The sequence below is a fragment of the Notolepis coatsorum genome (assembly GCF_963971535.1).
Source record: "Notolepis coatsorum genome assembly, chromosome: 20".
Classification (NCBI taxonomy): domain Eukaryota; kingdom Metazoa; phylum Chordata; class Actinopteri; order Aulopiformes; family Paralepididae; genus Notolepis; species Notolepis coatsorum.
In genome coordinates this window covers 23399131-23418247 of record NC_140184.1, presented here as the reverse complement: position 1 = coordinate 23418247, position 19117 = coordinate 23399131, and the positions used below count along the sequence as shown (strand labels likewise).

General features: G+C 42.5%; 1 protein-coding gene across 1 annotated transcript in view; it reads right to left on the bottom strand.

The window, feature by feature from the left end:
- The window catches only part of LOC311246917 (USP6 N-terminal-like protein), a 45685-nt gene that overhangs the window by 23624 nt on the left and 2944 nt on the right, over positions 1-19117 (bottom strand). The window contains exons 2-3 of the mRNA XM_084337162.1: positions 17797-17870; positions 4831-4916 (exon numbers count right to left, since the gene is read on the bottom strand). Of these exons, the coding sequence (XP_084193288.1) occupies positions 4831-4916; positions 17797-17862 (152 nt within the window). The 5' untranslated portion in view covers positions 17863-17870. The remainder of the gene's footprint in view (positions 1-4830; positions 4917-17796; positions 17871-19117) is intronic.

Here is a 19117-nt window from a genome sequence, read left to right as displayed (position 1 = left end):
AACATAAACATGTCTTACTGTAGGAAGAGTCAACATAAACATGTCTTACTGTAGGAAACCACTGATTCTTGAGAGTTGGGACAAAACATGTACTACATAGAAAAGTCTAATTTATATAAAAAAATAAATAAATTCATAATGATTGACATACTGACAAAGTTACATCTAAAGGTATTGTGTATAGTGATGTTATGTTTTAGCACATATTTGTTTTTTGGGGGATATTTGTTTAAATGTATAATCTGTGGTTAGAAGCTCCCATTAATTAATTACCTTGTCCTCAGCAAGGGGTCACATTATTGACCAGCCCAAAAAAGCTTGAAAGACCTCTCCACTTGTGAAAACATACATATCAAATCAAAGATAAGTGTTATACATGTATAAAACAATGCATGCCATGAAACTCAAATAATATTGCCCATAGAAATCTACCTATCAAAGTTGTGTCCTCAGTTTATGTCAACTCCGTCAGACCTTTTCATAAACCTAATTAAATCAGGCAATATCATGGCTAGCTCTATCCCTGAGGACCCCTTTTCCTTCCCCTGAATGTGGTGAATGCAACACTACCACACATGGTCTGGTACGTTTTACACTTTTTGATATTTTAGACAAACAATGTCAATATTCCGATGGTCACAGCTGGAACATGTCAACACCGTCTCTCCGTTATTATACTTTAAAAAAAAACAGTGAGATTATTAAGACAGCTAGCAACTGCCAAAAAACGAGCTAGCTGCAGTGCACAATACAGGCTTGGAGGCAAAATGTGTGCCCTTTTGTCAACTCTGTCGGACGTCAAGTCCATCAGATTGTGTGTCTGACGGAGTTGACGTGTAAGCTGACAGAGTTGACAAATCCATCAATAACCTCATAATATGCTATCATTATACTATTTTTGAACATGGTAAAGGATTTAAATGTTATTTCAGAGTTTTATCTGCACAGAAGTGTGCATATAATAGCATGCATTAGAGCATGGGCAGGCTGTGGTCTGCTTATTGAATAATTGTCTTACTTTCCCAGCACATGTGTTAATAAATAAATATAAATATATCACTTGTCTACATTGATTGATTGATGTAAAATATGGTGCAGTGTGTAGTTATATTTCGTATGGCTTATCGCGTCCCGCTCAAGCCTATTGAGATACCCCTTATCTCCTTGTACCTACTGTACACCACCACGAACACAACTTATACACCCACACCTGACCGGGTCCCGCCTCTATGGAGGCGTAGCCTATAAGACCATGGTCATGGTCACCAAACACCCTTCCTCTATTTTCGTTCCATCATATTGGATGCAATGCACCTTATGTAACTAGTAGTATGAAAAAGTTGAGGAGCGAAGGAGAAGAAATAGAGAGTACCAATGAAAGAGAAGAGAAAAATTACACAGTGACGAAGAGAGCAAACATGCCATGCAAGAGCAGGAAAGACAAAGGTGGAAAAAGAGGGTTCAAGACAAAAAAGTAATAGAAATAGACAAGATGGGAGACAGGGCACAGAGGTATCGGAGAAAATATTGGAGAGAGGTCCAGAAAAGGTGCAGATAGAAAAGGTCCTGTGAAGGTGCGGTGCTGGAGGCAAACACCCCCCCAGATCAGGATATTCTAATATAGATAACAATGCCAGACAGCGCAGAGAGTCTCTCAGACAGGAACAGAAACAAAGTAAAACACGAAAAAGTCATTCAAGAGAAATACAAACTTTAAAAGAGAAGATTACAAATGTAACAAAGCAACAAAACAACCTGAGAAAAACAATAATGTGCTGAAAAAAGGCTACAAATACATCACCACTGGACTCTCCAGGCATGGAAACAAAGAATATGCTATCAGGAAGCAAAGTAAGGAATCAGAAAATCCAAAAGGCCCTGCTATTCCACCACATCCTCAGAAGAGAGCTGAAGACAAACAAACAAACTCCTGGCCCACGGCGCCAAAAAACCAGCACTGAGTGTGTCATCAGGCACAATTCTTAAAAAGTATCGTCTTCTTCAACAAATGAAAGACTTTGGGTTAACCTACAAGTTAATGAGAGAAAGGGAGCATCCTCAGAAAAAGCCAACATTCATACAGGGTGTAACACAGACTGTCCAGGATTTCTTCCTGAACTCTGCACGTGTGACGATGTGTGATGATGGATAGTGCTAATGATGGCGTTGTCATTATAAATGATTTCCCATATCTTTTAAAAATCTTCGAAAGGGGATGGGTACATTTGGAAATTTTGCAATACAAAATGATGTATGTTAGAGTTATCCTATCCCAAAAATTTACTCATATTTAAATTCCCCATTAAGAAACACATCATTTAGACACCTTGCATGTTAGGATTTCCTTCAGATTCATGTTGGCATCCATGTATGGCGAAGGCCCGGACTAGCCATCGGGAGCTCTGTCTGTCTGTCACACACACACAAAGGGAGCCGCATGTGATTGGTGGAGGCGGGACCAGGCCATACAACTGATTGACAGTTGAGATGGCGAATGGAATGGCAGATGGCACTTCTGCAAAATGACAGGGAGACAGCGAAAGACAAAACATTTCAAGCATAACCTGCGCTTGAAAATGGACAGTGAAAAAAGAGGAAGGGTGGAGCAGAGAGGGAAAGAGAGAAAAATACATACTGCTTACTGCTTGTATTTCACAGAACAGTCAGATGGGAATTACTGGAAATGAAATGTTTCAACACTTCAACAGTGAAAAAAAGAGGAAGCATGGAGCAGAGGGGAAAAAAAAGAAAAAAAAGCTAACTAGCTAACATAGCTAATGTTACCATGCATCATCATCATCCCCTGTCACCTGTTGCCCCCATACATCTTTTATTCAACTTCAGTCCTGATCATAACCATTTTAATTTTAAATGTTTCTTGTAATGTCAGATTAAAAATGAAATACTCTAACTTTTCTGATAAGAGTTGTTAAGTCTGACATTACAAAAACTAAAAATCCATCAAAATCAGTGTTGTTGCTAATCATTGACACATGATGATTATAACAATTATTAGCCTGTAATAATCCCCCCCAGAAAAATCCACTTTGCATTTGATATATTGAAAATATTTAAATTTGTGTGTTTTTTTTAACAATAATTTGTGATGCCATCACAAACAATGGCATTTAAAGGGTAAACATTTTAAAAGTCCTGCACCAGCATGCAGGGAATTACGTCTTTGTAACAAAAATCTTACTGGTGGGGGACCCCCAGACCCCCTGCTTAAAAATTTGCCTGACTTGGGCTATATTTCGCACTATATTTCCTGGCCTGAATAATTCCCCCAGTCCGGCCCTGGGAAGGGGTGAAAAATGGTCAAATCTGCCATTTTGAAATCCAAAATGATGTAAGTTAGAGTTATCATATCCGAAAATGTTTCCTATATTTGAATTCCCCACAAGAAACACATATTTTAGACACCCCTCATGTTAAGATTTCTTTAAAATTCATGTTTGCACAAAAGTATGGCCCGCCCTAATATGATGACCACTGGTGGATAGCCAAGACCATCGATGTGGATACTGATCAACAAGATGTGAAAGTGGAATTTCTGCATCCCCATGGTCCAACAGAAAAGGTTCTGTTTCTGCCCAGTTCAAGACATCATAGTGAAACTAATCGGAAATGCAGAAGGAAACGAAGAGGAGAAGTGCAGGGTAAGAAAGTGGAGATCAGGAAGTTGTGTAGAGGAGGTAGATGAAAACAGGGACGAGAAGAAGGGGTCCTGGTCTCCATTACTGTTTTTGTTGTTGGAAACAGTGCATTTTGTAATAGTTGGAAACGGTGTATGTAAAGTTTGTTGTTATTATAATTGAGTTAACAAAATGTTCAGTATAAGACAAGGAGTTATTAGTTCTTATCATTGTCACTTCCATCTGTTTAAAAAAAAGGCATGTGTTCATTTATCAGAGATGCATATACAATTTTGTCAACTCTGTCAGTTTCTCGTCAACACTGTCAGATCTTTGTCAACACCGTCAGATGTTTGTTTTTGTTAATTCTGTGGAAAATACAAATTCCTTCTTCAGTTTATGTTGTTTAAGTAATAAAGGAGCATCAGATCTTCATCCTCTTGTCTTATTTACTTAATGATATTTTTTTTTATCATATCAAAATTAAAAACAAAGTTTGAAAATGCAAATATTTCTAAATCTGGGTTTTCAGAATAGTGTGAAATTACACCTGAGGTTTATATATTATATTTGATTGCATATCAGAGTAACTAAACACTATTACAACATACCTCAGAACTTTAGATTCTTGTTGGACTGGAATAATTAGAATTATATACTTTTTTGTGTGTCTGACGGAGTTAACACAAATCAAGTTTCAAAGGGAAACATGTGAATTTGTTGAAAATGTTTTTCTATGTAGAGCCCGCACCTTTACATGGTTAAATAGCTCAGACCTTTATCTACACATGAATATACAACTCTAATCAATATAGTGTGCATTCTCAAAATATAATATTAAAAAGTGTTTTGTCCCGACTCTCAAGAATCAGTGAAACATGTCTTACTGTAGGAAGTTAACATAAACATGTCTTACTGCAGGAAGAGTCAACATAGACATGTCTTACTGTAGGAAGAGTCAACATAAACATGTCTCACTGTAGGAAGAGTCAACATAAACATGTCTTACTGTAGGAAGAGTTAACATAAACATGTCTTACTGCAGGAAGAGTCAACATAAACATGTCTTACTGTAGGAAGAGTTAACATAAACATGTCTTACTGTAGGAAGTGTCAACATAAACATGTCTTACTGTAGGAAGAGTCAACATAAACATGTCTTACTGTAGGAAGAGTCAACATAAACATGTCTTACTGTAGGAAGCCAAAGCGGTCTGTGACTCTATAGATGCTGTAGTCAGCATCCTCCCAGGGGTCGATCTCTACTCCCTCCTGTCTGCCCTGGGGATGCAAATATACACACACACACACACACGTGAATACACACATCCACAGATACACGCTCACACTAGACGCAAGTACTGTACACATACACACACATGCACAAGCATGTATGTATGCACGGACACACACAGCAATAGTAATAGCAACCAGGATGGAAACTCGAGCATTAAGTAAAATCTTTTACTAAATCAAACTGACAGACAATCCCATGGAACAACAACAACAACAACAACAACAACAACAACAACAACAACAACAAGCGATGGCGTTATTGTCACCCATTTCTTATCCACACCCATTTCCAAATGAAAACATGCAGTGAAATATTAGCATTGTCTGACCAGCATGGAAATTCATTAATAGTCATTCTAGAGCGGAAAATCCATTTAGTGATGTTGATGCAACACAGTCTGGTCGCAATGTTGACACAACACTCTCGAGGGCAAATCATCCTAGAGGCCTTTTCCTCTCTGGCCACAATAGCACCACAGCTGTGTGTGGTTGGGTGGTTGTGTGTCAGGCGTGGGAGGAGAGAGACTCCGTATCACGCTGCTCATCAACTAAATCATTCCATCTTGAACGATCCTCTCGCTGAAGAAGCCCCAGGGGCACCGTGAACGGTGTCAGGCCGGTCTGCGACAGGACTAAAAATACCCTCCTTAGGAAGGTTGTTTAGAGAGAGAGAGAGAGAGAGAGAGAGAGAGAGAGAGAGAGAGAGAGAGAGAGAGAGAGAGAGAGAGAGAGAGCAGAGAGATGGAACTAAACACTGTTATGATGTCAATGATGATGTGTGATGATTTTGAGAAAGCAGAGGGGCCTCTGAAACCTGCAAAAGAAGCAACTGGCATGTATGCAACAGACCTTTGTATTCACGTGTGAATTGTCAGTCACGGTGTGCGGTTGATCTATTTCCAGTATGTCATCCTCCCTTTACTGTACATGTGGCCAGAGCCGTTCTGAACGGGCCCTTGAGGGTGGAAACCACAGCCAGACGGTGAAATAATGCTGACGGGGGAGGATCCAGCATGTCCCCAGAGGGCAGCGTCAGATCAATCGCTACTGGCCGTATCCCAGCTGTTGCTATGGCTAGACGAGCCAGCCCCGTACCTCTACTCTCGGCTTCTAGGCTGTGAGCTAAATTTAACCCCCGTCCGTCACATTCTCCATCTCCCACCCACTGCAGTATCTCTTTCTCTGTACTGGCTACTGAACACAGTGTATAGTTAAAGGGGAATGCCACCCATTTTGAGAATTGACATAATTTAAGATAAGATAATATGTTCCTTTATTAATCCTGTTGAGAAAATTCAGGGGTCATAGCAGCACAAAGGAGAGGGGGGTACAGGCAGGGTAATAGACATGATAATATATATATATATATATAAAAGAAAGTCTATATACAGTATATATAAAGGTGAGGGTCTGATTAGTCTGACAGGTATACAATTTACAGTATTACAGTATGAACCGTCCCCGGGCACAACTATAACACATTATCGGTGTTCTCACAAAGGATGGCGCTCATGCGTCCCATGTTCCCAAACAAAGACGTAGAGGATGTTGCTCTGCTCATGCTCAGACACTTAACTTTGTTTGGTATAATCATTATTTTCCTATCACACCAAACTATACACATAAACATGCTATTAGTGGGATTCAGGCAGCAATAAACTCAACGCACATCAAGTACTATTCTCTACATTAGAGCATGTCACAGCACATAAAGCACATGTTTCAATTTACAGTTTGTTTCTCCTTCTCCTTGGTGTCTCGGTCAAGTTTTTTATCCACACGCTCAAACAAGCGTGAGCTCTTCCTCCTACACGGGCAGATGCATGATACACATCAGAGAGAGTAATGTAGCTCCAATACATGTATGGTAGGTGAGATGTTCCGATACCATTTTTTCCTTTCCGATCCGATTCCGATACCTAAGCTTTGGGTATCGGCCGATACCGATACTTATCCGATACCAGTGCATACATAAAAAAAAAAAAAAAAAAAACGATATTATATAAATTATACGTTTTTTTTTTTTTTAACAAATACTGTTTTATATATACTGTTTTTTAGTAATAACTAGAAAGTAATGGTATTTATTCAACAACAGGTGATTGTATAGATTTGTATTAGTATCATTAATCAATGAGTATGGGGCTTCAGCACTGCAGATATACCCTACTCCAATGATCCACACGGACATTATACGTTGCTGCACTCGCTACCCACTGGCTCTGCAGATATACCCTACTCAGTCTGTCTACAAGGCTCTGTTTCAGTAGCAGTCGGATCTGTTGTGATTTTTGCACAATAAATATTCAACATTCTCTTTTGAGACTCCGCCTCAGACTCTTATCATTTGGCACTAAAAGCTAAACATTGTCACCAATATGGCTGTCCGCAACATGTCATTAATTGTGTACGCGAGCGAGGTGGTCTCAATGACGACGTCAACGCAAGCTAGGTTAGCATAGCATGAGCTGCCGGTATATGAAAAGACTGTAACGTTACTGGTGACATTGTGATTTAACGAATACTCCTTTGCCAACTTGCTGTACTTTGCTTGCAGGTCTGCAGCCATTATTGCTGGATTATGAATAGCCCCAACTTTAGCCAAGGTAATGTTAAAGCTAGCTTTCGGTTAGCTGTTCAATGCTAATAACACCAGCCACCAAGCGAACCCATGAGCTCCCCGTCAACACCGCTCTGTCGGGACGATGACATTTAAGAAAGTATCTGCTGTTAAAATGACAAATGGCATTGACACTTTAATCGATTAAGCACACGTTTGTTTTATAATGCTTACTCAACAGACCGCAGTGTTGTTGATAAATTACGTCATATGGTATCGGAGCGCAGCATTAGAGGGTACTCGCCGATACCGATACCAGCATTTTAGGCAGTATCGGCGGCTTTTCCGATACTGGTATCGGTATCGGAACAACTCTAGGGCAGGGACTACAGATGGAAACGACCTAATTAAAAAAAATCTGGCACATTTACATTGATGTGGAAACTGAAGATGTTCATTAATGTGCACTGTCCCGGACCCTGGGTAAAAAATAAATAAACAAACAAACATTGTGAAATTTTTCAACCCATTCACGTACAGGTATGGGCACCCCGGTGGTCGAAAGGGGGGAAACACACAGAAGCAGCCCAGAGGACAACTCCACAAACTGACCCTAGACCCAATAGTATCCAACTGCAGAGCCGCAGAGCCAGCGGCGCTCTCAGGTCCGGCGGTCTGGGGACCGCTCAGCAGCGCCACCCACCCAAATGGCTGAATTGCCAATGGCTGAATTGGAGTATTGCACTGTGCGGGCACAGCTGTGAGATCCGCGTGAGGCCAGATATCTTGAATGAATGCGTTTATTTAAACTTTAATTAACAGATTGCAGAATGGGTACAGTACAGTACAGCTCAATACACACAATTGTTAAGGGGATGCAGACCAGAGAAAGACTTTCGTCTTGTTTACATCAGGGTCCCCCATTTTCAATTCATTTTTTGTATCCACTTTTTCTCCCATTTTAAATTTTTCTCCCATCCCAATTTTTCGTATCGTCCAATTCAACCCTCCCCTGTCTCGAACGCCGTTTCTTGCCTCCCACAAGCCGGCTGCAATGTGGACTAAGTCATACATAGCACGAGTCCCCTCCGATACTCGAGGTAACAGCAGTCGCATCTTTTCACCTGCGCGGCTCGATCTTTCAGCGTCGGGGGTCTGGGCTTTGGAGGGGCCCCGGCCCCGTCACTTCCTGATTCTACTGCGCAGGCGCACCAACCGACCTGTAGGAGTCGCTGTCCACAACGCCCGATCCCCACCCATCAGTTTCCCTCCCCCTAATACTGCCAATGTGTATTAGTGCGGACGACCAGCTAAACTGAAAGCAATGTGGAGCGCTGGGCTCGAACAGGGAGGCGTACCTGTTCGAGCCCAGTCTCCAGTATTCGTGGCGAGCGCCTTGCCCACTGCACCACGTAGCCGCCCTCCCATTTTCAATTCATAATGACATTTATGACACTCAATATACAGATATAAAAATCTAATCTAATCATGACATTTATGACATACATATATGCAGTACTGTTACATTTGTGTATCGGTTTATTACTTGTTTTTTATTATTATTTATTTTCAATTTATGTTCGAAATAAATAAACTCATTCATTCAAGATATTGTGTGAGCAAAAGTATAGTTACTGGCTGTACAATACTGCTGTAGGCCTATAATACTGCTGTTCATATCCAGTATACACATATTTACATTAAACATAATATTCACCATTCCTTAATTACCACTTTGATCGCCAGGGTTAAATTCATAATTTACCATCCTTCGCCAGCCCTATTTAACATGGAGAAGTTCCCCTTCTTTGCAGGGCTATAACTTTTTAAATTGTATTGCTAAATTGACATTACTATGGCCCATTCAACGTCCTATATCTATTGTTCAGGGTGTAGCAACGTTATACTTTTTCATTCACATATTCATACTAAAATACGGTCTAAAGTATAAGTATGTTTTTATCGTTTTCTGCAGCTTTCTCCAGAAAGTGATTTATAGCCCCAAATGCATTATATTGATGATGAAATACAGTTTGATAGGAATCTGCGCGATAAAGAATTTCAAATGGACGTGCTTCTAGAAGTTACTAAGTATGATCTGATGATGAGGGGGGGGGGGGGGGTCGTTTATAATTCCGTGGCCAACGTTATATGATTCATCTAGTGTGGGTGATATGATCATTAGAGCAGTTAGTATCGAACACATTGAAAAATAACGCTGAATCTTACCATAGCTTCCTCGCGCCGTTGGGCGATGAGCGTGGAACAGAAATGTTCCTATTATGGGATGTAGAAATATCCGATCCATTTCCAGGTTGTATAATAGTATATACGTCCAAATCATGTTGTTTATCGAGTTATTTGCAACCGATCGATGTCCAGTGTATCAAGATGGAGTCCCGCTAACGATAGCGAGTGCCCGGACGAAATATGGGCGAGCACCACTTCAGGCGCGTCACTTCCTGTTTGGGCGATCCGCCGATCGGCCACCAGATGACGCTCTTGAACTGTTGGAGAGTTGAGAGGGGCTCAACAGTAGATCTCAGGTCTCCGGGGGAGAAATATGATTTCGATCACAGATTTTTGAAATATTGATATCAAAGACGTGGTCCAGCGTCTTTGGCAGAATGAGCATGGCGGGGAAAGACGTGTTCCAGCGTTTTTGGCGATTAAAGTGTTAATTACCACCATATGTACCCACCACATCACATAGACTGTAGTGTATAGCATATAGCAAAAGTATACCGTTACCTTATATTTATGTAAATAAGTAAGGCAATTGAAATATAACAGAACTTACGGCATCATATTGTTAATTTTGTTGTCAAAATCTGCAGTACAGCTCAATACACACAATTGTTAACACTTTGGCGACCAAAGTCCCGCGGCGATTTATAGTCCAGAGGACCGAGCGTTGTCAACAAACCGATGTACTTTCTAACAGCTATATATATACTTTATAGTATTGCTATCTGTCCATTCTCATTGTCACTTGAGTGCATAAACCGTGCCTTCATAATGGTTTAAAGAAAATAAAAATCCATCGGTTGGTTGTCATTTTATAGCGCCGTGAATATAAGGTTTATCGCAGTTTTCGCCTCGTCTTTTTTCTGGGGAGCTAGATAATAAGCTAAAGGCTAGTCACGTTATATCAAACGCCATTTCTGCTGTATATATACGAATGAAATAAAACAAACTGCATAGCATCCGGACTATTACAGAGCATCAATGGATGAAATGGGGGCGGCGTGGGACGCCGATTACTATTATTGATTAGCAATACAGTGTGCGTTCAAGTAGCCATTTTCACTGATCGATCACGTTGCGTTTTAAAACAATGTCCAATCCAGCTGTAATTTGGGGGAATAGTATCCTACCGTCAGCCCATGTGATCGCCGGCAGCATTTCGTCATTAGTCATCGGAATCTGGTAGATCGATATGTCCATTGGCTGATCATAAATCCCATTATTCCAGGCTGAAATCTGCATTCGGTAACGTGATCAAAGATGGAGTATGTTCGGCTGGGATCGAGGCTCATATGAAACGCCCACAGACAGTATTCTTTTATTTTTTTTCAATCGCCCTCAATGATACTGCAGTGGAGCGATGGCGCCCCTAAGCGGATCTGCCCGGTATTGCATGTTTCGAAAATCAAATATGCGGGTAGGTCCTGCAAGTCGATCGGGGACGTTAATAGCGTTATTAATATGGAATAAATCAATAACAACACGCCACGAGTTAACTCGTGGCTCTGGTCCACAACGCATGGCACCGTAACACGTATAAACTCGTGGCTGGTCCTTAAAGTGGGGATGCAGACCAGAGAAAGACTTACGTCTTGTTTACATCAGGGTCCCCCATTTTCAATTCATCATAAATGTACAGTTCCCTCCCCCTTGTATATATTTACTGTTAGGATCTCTGTTTAACAGTACTGTATATTTGCATATCTTGTATGTCACAAATGTAACAGTACTGCATATATGTATGTCATAAATGTCATGATTAGTTTAGATTAGATGATTAGATTAGATTTTTATATCTGTATATTGAGTATGTCATAAATGTCATTATGAATTGAAAATGGGGGACCCTGATGTAAACAAGACGAAAGTCTTTCTCTGGTCTGCATCCCCTTAACAATTGTGTGTATTGAGCCGTACTGTATTGTACCCATTCTACAATCTGTTAATTAAAGTTTAAATAAACGCATTCATTCAAGATATCTGGCCTCGCACGGATCTCACAGCTGTGCCCGCACAGTGCAATACTCCAATTCAGCCATTGCAATTTGTACTGTACCCATTCTGCAATCTGTTAATTAAAGTTTAAATAAACGCATTCATTCAAGATATCTGGCCTCGCGCGGATCTCACAGCTGTGCCCGCACAGTGCAATACTCCAATTCAGCCATTGGGTGGGTGGCGCTGCTGAGCGGTCCCCAGACCGCAGGACCTGAGAGCGCCGCTCTGCAGATGGATGCTTCTCCCTAGACCAGGTAACAGGTGTATTACCCAATACATGCACTACAGCCAATGGGGACCTGGACCTGGACACAGCTGCAGCCCTAATCACCCACCCCAGAGGAGCAACCTCTCTTTGTCTGAGAAACTCCAAATGGGAAACCACAGCAGTAAGACATCCAGGAAATATTGAGAATTTACTGGGAGAAGATGTAAGCAAGTAAGTAAGTAAGTAAGTAAGTAAGTAAGTAAGTAAGTAAGTAAGTAAGTAAGTAAGTAAGTAAGTAAGTAAGTAAGTAAGTAAGTAAGTAAGTAAGTAAGTAAGTAAGTAAGTAAGTAAGTAAGTAAGTAAGTACGTAAGTAAGTAAGTATCTCTCTCTCTCTCTCTCTCTCTCTCTCATATAAGGAGCTGGCGGGTGTGTCTGTATGCAAATGCAATGAACGAGAACACACATTTAAGTTTAAGAATGAGTGATGCCCAGTCATTCATGTGAACCCAGTTGCAAAGATTTTGACAAGTTACGGAGACCGTTTCACACATTCAGGAATCTGGAGGAGGATTTACGTAAATCTGTTGGTACAACATTTTTACCAAGATATTTACCAAGACACTTACGAACACGTTCGAGAATAAGGACCAAATGAGGACCAAAAAAATGCAGAGCTATGGACATTATACAAAAGTAACTGTACTTACAGTTAGGGCTGCAACTAATGACTAATTTGGTAGTCGACTAATCTGCCGATTATTATTTCGATTAGTCGACTAATCGAAAACCAATGTAAACAACAACAACATTTTTTTTTTTTTTTTTTTTTTATTACCTATCTTTGTGAAAGTGGCTTCTCAGCTCTGGTCCAGCTGAAGACAGAGCAGAGGAACAGATTGGACATTGAGCATGACCTCAGAGTTGCTTGTCTACCATCACCCCAGACTTTGAGACTCTTGTCAGGACCAAACAACAACATCATAACATGATCCCATAGCAAATTAAAATAATGACTCATGAAACATTTGAATTTGGATCTTTAAGCCACTTTAAATGAAAATTTATTTGAAGAACAATACAGCAATCACTCATAACAAGATAAATAAATTAAATAATACAAATTAAAGTGGAAGTGTACTTTAAATAACTTTTGTTTGCTGTGTGTGAGAGGAGTCCGTGTGTGTGTGTATGTGTGTGTGTCTTACTCTGATCGCTGTGTGAGTGAGAGGAGTGTGTGTACTGTGTAATTTGTGTGTGTCTTACTCTGATCGCTGTGTGAGTGAGAGGTGTGTACTGTGTAATTTGTGTATGTGTGTGTGTCTTACTCTGATCGCTGTGTGTGAGTGCGAGGAGTGTGAATGTGTGTGTGTCTTACTCTGATCGCTGTGTGTGAGTGCGAGGAGTGTGAATGTGTCTGTGTCTTACTCTGATCGCTGTGTGTGAGTGAGAGGAGTGTGAATGTGTGTGTGTCTTACTCTGATCGCTGTGTGTGAGAGAGAGGAGTGTGAATGTGTGTGTGTCTTACTCTGATCGCTGTGTGTGAGTGAGAGGAGTGTGTATGTGTGTGTGTCTTACTCTGATCGCTGTGTGTGAGTGAGAGGAGTGTGTATGTGTGTGTCTTACTCTGATCGCTGTGTGTGAGTGAGAGGAGTGCGTGTGTAATGTATTGTGTGTCTAGTCTGATCATCATCTCCTGCAGGGGAACAATGTTTTCAATGTCCAAAATTTGCTATGGGATCATCATGTTATGATGTTGTCTGGAACCCTGAGAAGCCACTCTCACAAAGATAGGTAGTGATTAATGACTAATCGACGCAACAATTTCTCATCGACGATTTTTTATAATCGACGTTGTCGATTATGTCGACTAATCGTTGCAGCCCTACTTACAGTAGATTTAATTCACAGTCTTTGCTGCCCTGATGGTACTAAATCCAGATTTAACTCTGCCATTGGAAAGAGGAGATTTTGGGCCGATCCACAGATGTATGATGTGGCCATAATAAGGTAATTTATAGGCCTGATATTCTATATTCATATTTCAAATGACATGTGTCCGGATGGCAAAATTACATTTGGACCAATCGATCACCGATTGTGTTTAGTTCGGGACAACATGTGTTTATTAAGAGTGTCTGTGTGCACAATATTTCTGGAGGAGGAGGCAAAGGCACCTTGCAAAAGGAGGCCATGTGTAGTTCTACAGCTAATTACCTGACATGTCCTCTCTCTCTCTCTCTCTGAGAGAGAGTGGTGGTCTAGGACAGCAGAGAGAGAGAGCGTGGTGGTCTAGGACAGCAGAGAGAGAGTGTGGTGGTCTAGGACAGCAGAGAGAGAGCGTGGTGGTCTAGGACAGCAGAGAGAATGTGGTGGTCTACTCTAGGACAGCAGAGAGAGAGAGCGTGGTGGTCTAGGACAGCAGAGAGAGAGAGCGTGGTGGTCTAGGACAGCAGAGAGAGAGTGTGGTGGTCTAGGACAGCAGAGAGAGTGTGTGGTGGTCTAGGACAGCAGAGAGAGAGCGTGGTGGTCTAGGACAGCAGAGAGAGAGTGTGGCGTGGTGGTCTAGGACAGCAGAGAGATAGTGTGGTGGTCTACTCTAGGACAGCAGAGAGAGTGTGGTGGTCTAGGGCAAAGTGGGCTGGGCTGTTGGCCCCCTTCCTTATGTGGGTCCCACTGATAATAGTACCTCAGACGAAAAGCCATATAAGTCTGTTTTTTTTTTTTTTTTTTTTTTTTTTTTTTCTCCATTTTCCTCCGATTTTCTCCCATCCCAATGTTTAGTCGTATGCCAATTCCCAGTCCCTTCCTGGTCGCTGCGCTTTACCCCCCACAGTCAGATCATCTGGGAGAGTGGAGGCTACCACGTGCTTCCTCCGACACACGTCCAGCCAATCACCGCTTCTTTTCACCTGGCAGCGCGGATTCTCATTGAGAGGGCGTAGCGTGTGGGAGGACCACACTATCCCCCTCACGTCCAATCCGCGCTTAGCAGGCGCCCCGACCGAACTGTAGGAGTCGCTGTTTACAACGACCCGGACCCACCCCGCCAGCTTCTCCCACCCTCTGATACAGCCAATTGTATCAGTGCAGACGGCCAGCCAAGCTGGTGACAACCCCGGAGCTGTGAGCTGGATTCGAACAGGCGAACCAAGCTCACAGCTCCGGGGCTGGTGACGAACGCAATCTCCGCTCGACCACCTAACCGCCCTCATATAAGTCTGTTTTAAGTTTTCAGAGGAACAATGTTTTCAAACTGTATTATCTAAAGATGGTAAGTTAGAGTGTTGTGTTCACTCATAGTTAAAGACAGTCGAGGTTGAGTAGTTTCTTGTGATATATCACATTCACACTCCCAAGTGATTTAGATTAACTTTCATAACTGCAAATACATGGGCTCTCCAAAACATTTAGAAAAGGATCATCCACACCATGTACCGTTCCCCTGAAAATATCCCCGGTTTATAATAATTTCCCATTGCTGAAATTCAATGGCTGAGATGGCTTCGTAAATTCTTTATGAAGTATCCATGCGTAACTGAAACAATCCTTATTACGCAAGGATGAGGCCTAATCTGATGATGCCAAGTCACACACCATGGCGCTGTCCGTGGTCCCACACCAAGTCACACACCATGGCGCTGTCCGTGGTCCCAGACCAAGTCACACACCATGGTGCTGCCCGTGGTCCCACACCAAGTCACACACCATGGTGCTGCCCGTGGTCCCACACCAAGTCCCACACCAAGTCACACACCATGGTGCTGCCCGTGGTCCCACACCAAGTCCCACACCAAGTCACACACCATGGTGCTGCCCGTGGTCCCACACCAAGTCACACACCATGGTGCTGCCCGTGGTCCCACACCAAGTCACACACCATGGTGCTGCCCGTGGTCCCACACCAAGTCCCACACCAAGTCACACACCATGGTGCTGCCCGTGGTCCCACACCAAGTCACACACCAAGTCACACACCATGGTGCTGCCCGTGGTCCCACACCAAGTCACACACCATGGCGCTGTCCGTGGTCCCACACCACACCATGGTGCTGCCCGTGGTCCCACACCAAGTCACACACCATGGTGCTGCCCGTGGTCCCACACCAAGTCACACACCATGGTGCTGCCCGTGGTCCCACACCAAGTCACACACCATGGCGCTGTCCGTGGTCCCACACCAAGTCACACACCATGGCGCTGCCCGTGGTCCCACACCAAGTCACACACCATGGCGCTGCCCGTGGTCCCACATCAAGTCACACACCATGGTGCTGCCCGTGGTCCCACACCAAGTCACACACCATGGTGCTGCCCGTGGTCCCACACCAAGTCACACACCATGGTGCTGCCCGTGGTCCCACACCAAGTCACACACCATGGTGCTGCCCGTGGTCCCACACCAAGTCACACACCATGGTGCTGCCCGTGGTCCCACATCAAGTCACACACCATGGTGCTGCCCGTGGTCCCACATCAAGTCACACACCATGGAGCTGTCCGTGGTCCCACACCAAGTCCCACACCATGGTGCTGTCCGTGGTCCCACACCAAGTCCCACACCAAGTCACACACCATGGTGCTGTCTGTGACTGAACTGGACAGCGAGAGGCAGGCTCATCTCTCTCTTAAGAACATTCACTTAGATAAAAACAAAGACTGAAACGGATATACATCCATTTATTTAACTAGAAAGTAACGCAAAAGTAGTGTAATAAGTAACGTAATGCGTTACTCTACACAGGCAGTATTGTAACGTAACTTATGTAGCGTATCAAATTAAAGTAACTAGTCATATATATTACAGCCCAACACTGACTGGGATGAACCATCAGTTGTTATAATAATAATAATAATAATAATAATAATAATAATAATAATAATACATCTATTTTATATAGCGTTTTTCCAGATGCTCAAAGATGCTTTACATGGGTAGAAGAGACAAAACTAAGGCAAAACAAAAACAGAACAAAAATAATACATGACAAAATAAAATAAAACCGACAGAATTAGAGGTCAAAAGCAAGATTGAAAAGGTGGGTTTTGAGGGCTGATTGAAAAGATGTCAGGGTGTTTGCATCACGGATATGGCTGGGGAGGGCATTCCAGAGGGAGGGGGCAGCAGCAGCAAAGGCCCTGTCGCCCCAGGTCCGGAGCCTGGTCGTGGGAGGTGTTAGGAGGTTGGCATCAGCAGACCTAAGGCGACGGGTGGGCGTGTGACGGTGGAGGAGGTCGGACAGGTAGGGAGGGGCAAGGTTGTTGAGGACTTTAAATGTGATGAGAAGTATTTTAAATTGTATCCTGTATTTGATTGGAAGCCAATGGAGGTCGTGGAGGACAGGGGTGATGTGATCAGAGCGACGGGTGGAGGTGAGAATGCGGGCAGCAGAGTTTTGGACATATTGGAATTTATTGAGGATAGTGTTTGGTGAGCCGTAGAGGATGCTGTTACAGTTATAGTTACACCCCCCAATACCTGTCAGTTATCCCTTTAATAAAATATCCTGTTTTTATTCAATGGGAAATCTGTCTCCTTGGCCTCTTACTTTGACGTGAATTCTGCCTCTACATTCCGTGTGCTGTCACAGTATCTTGTCTCGAACATGATCACCACTAGGCTACTGTGTGTTGACAAAAGTCTAACCTAAAAGAAAAGCATTTCAAGGGCCTGGAATCAACAGAATTTAATAAATAGTTCATAGTTGTTCAATTTCAAGATGCGTTGAATATCTACGGCATTTGCTCATAAATGTACTATGTATAGGCACACACGTAATAGTGCTTCTAGATACAGGCGTATATGTGTTCAAACTAAACGAATGCTGCCACTTTGTGATTAAATGTCACTCACCGTATCATATTTCAGGATGATGTCCGCACGTTCCTCTGCTATCAATGTCTCAATGTCTTTCTTCATGTCAATATCTGACGAGAGGAGAAAACAAATATCGGATGAACAACAACAGAGACCGACTTGTATTTGCTGTAAAAACAGATGAATGTGGGCGACTGTTGGCCTCCAGAACAACATACTGAGTTGGCTTCAAATCTGACCACAGTTTTGTTGTTATTATATAAAGCCGTTCACACTCAAACAACACCATAGGATACGTGAAGCACAGCTGGGCAAACCGACAGCTAATGCTGCGTTTTTGTAGTATGGACATGTTTGGTCTGATATTGTTACTGTAAATGTATTGTACTGCTGCTGATGATTTCATTTTGGCTCATCAGGACAGACCCGTTAAGTTTGATCAGATTCCCAGTTTGTTCAATGTTCAGTATTGACAATATTCACACAACTGACATTTTCCTCTTACTGTATGTCATGCTCAGGTTGGGATTCCTTTCCACCTTGTTCCAGGGTGGGAACAGGGTAGAAAGGAATCCCAACCTGCACATGACATGAGAGCAAAATGGCTGCTGTGTGAATGTGGTCAATTTCCAGGCATAAATAGGGGTAGGTTTGAGGTCATATGGTAAATGATAAATGGTGCATTTATAAAGCAACTTTTATCCAAATCGCTTTACAATTTGTCCTCACACACCGACGGTGGAGGAAACCATGCAAGGTGCCAACCTGCTCACCTGCTCATTGGGAGCAATTAGGGGTTAAGTGTCTTGCTCAAGGACACTTCAACACACTGCCCGGAAGGAACGGGAATCGAACCGAGAATCTTCCGATTACCAGACGACCGCTCTACCTCCTGAGCCACTGTCACCCCTACATTATGGCATATATCACAATATACTCATTCATATCAATTGACAAGGGGATAGGAACGTTAAGAATGTTTGACTGCATATACTGTAAACAAAACATTTATCACAGTCACCATTGCAAACCTCATCATAATAATTATTAATATTGATGTATTGTCCGGCCATAGATATAGAATGGTTTACTTTGCCCGTCAGTCGGTTTTCCTCTGCTTCCATTGTTATTCATAAGCCCAACACTTCCTGTGTGTACAGCTCTAGTGTCTACTGTGTGTTCACCTCTCTTCGTCATAATAGCTGCTATTGAGCCACTAAGCCCCTTGAGTGTCATCTGTCTGTGAGCCATAAAACAGGCTCTGCCCAAATCATCTCTCAAACACATTTGACCAAAACAAACTGTAAACAAAGTACCCTTAGATTAAATATAATGGAAAATCATGTTTTTCAATATC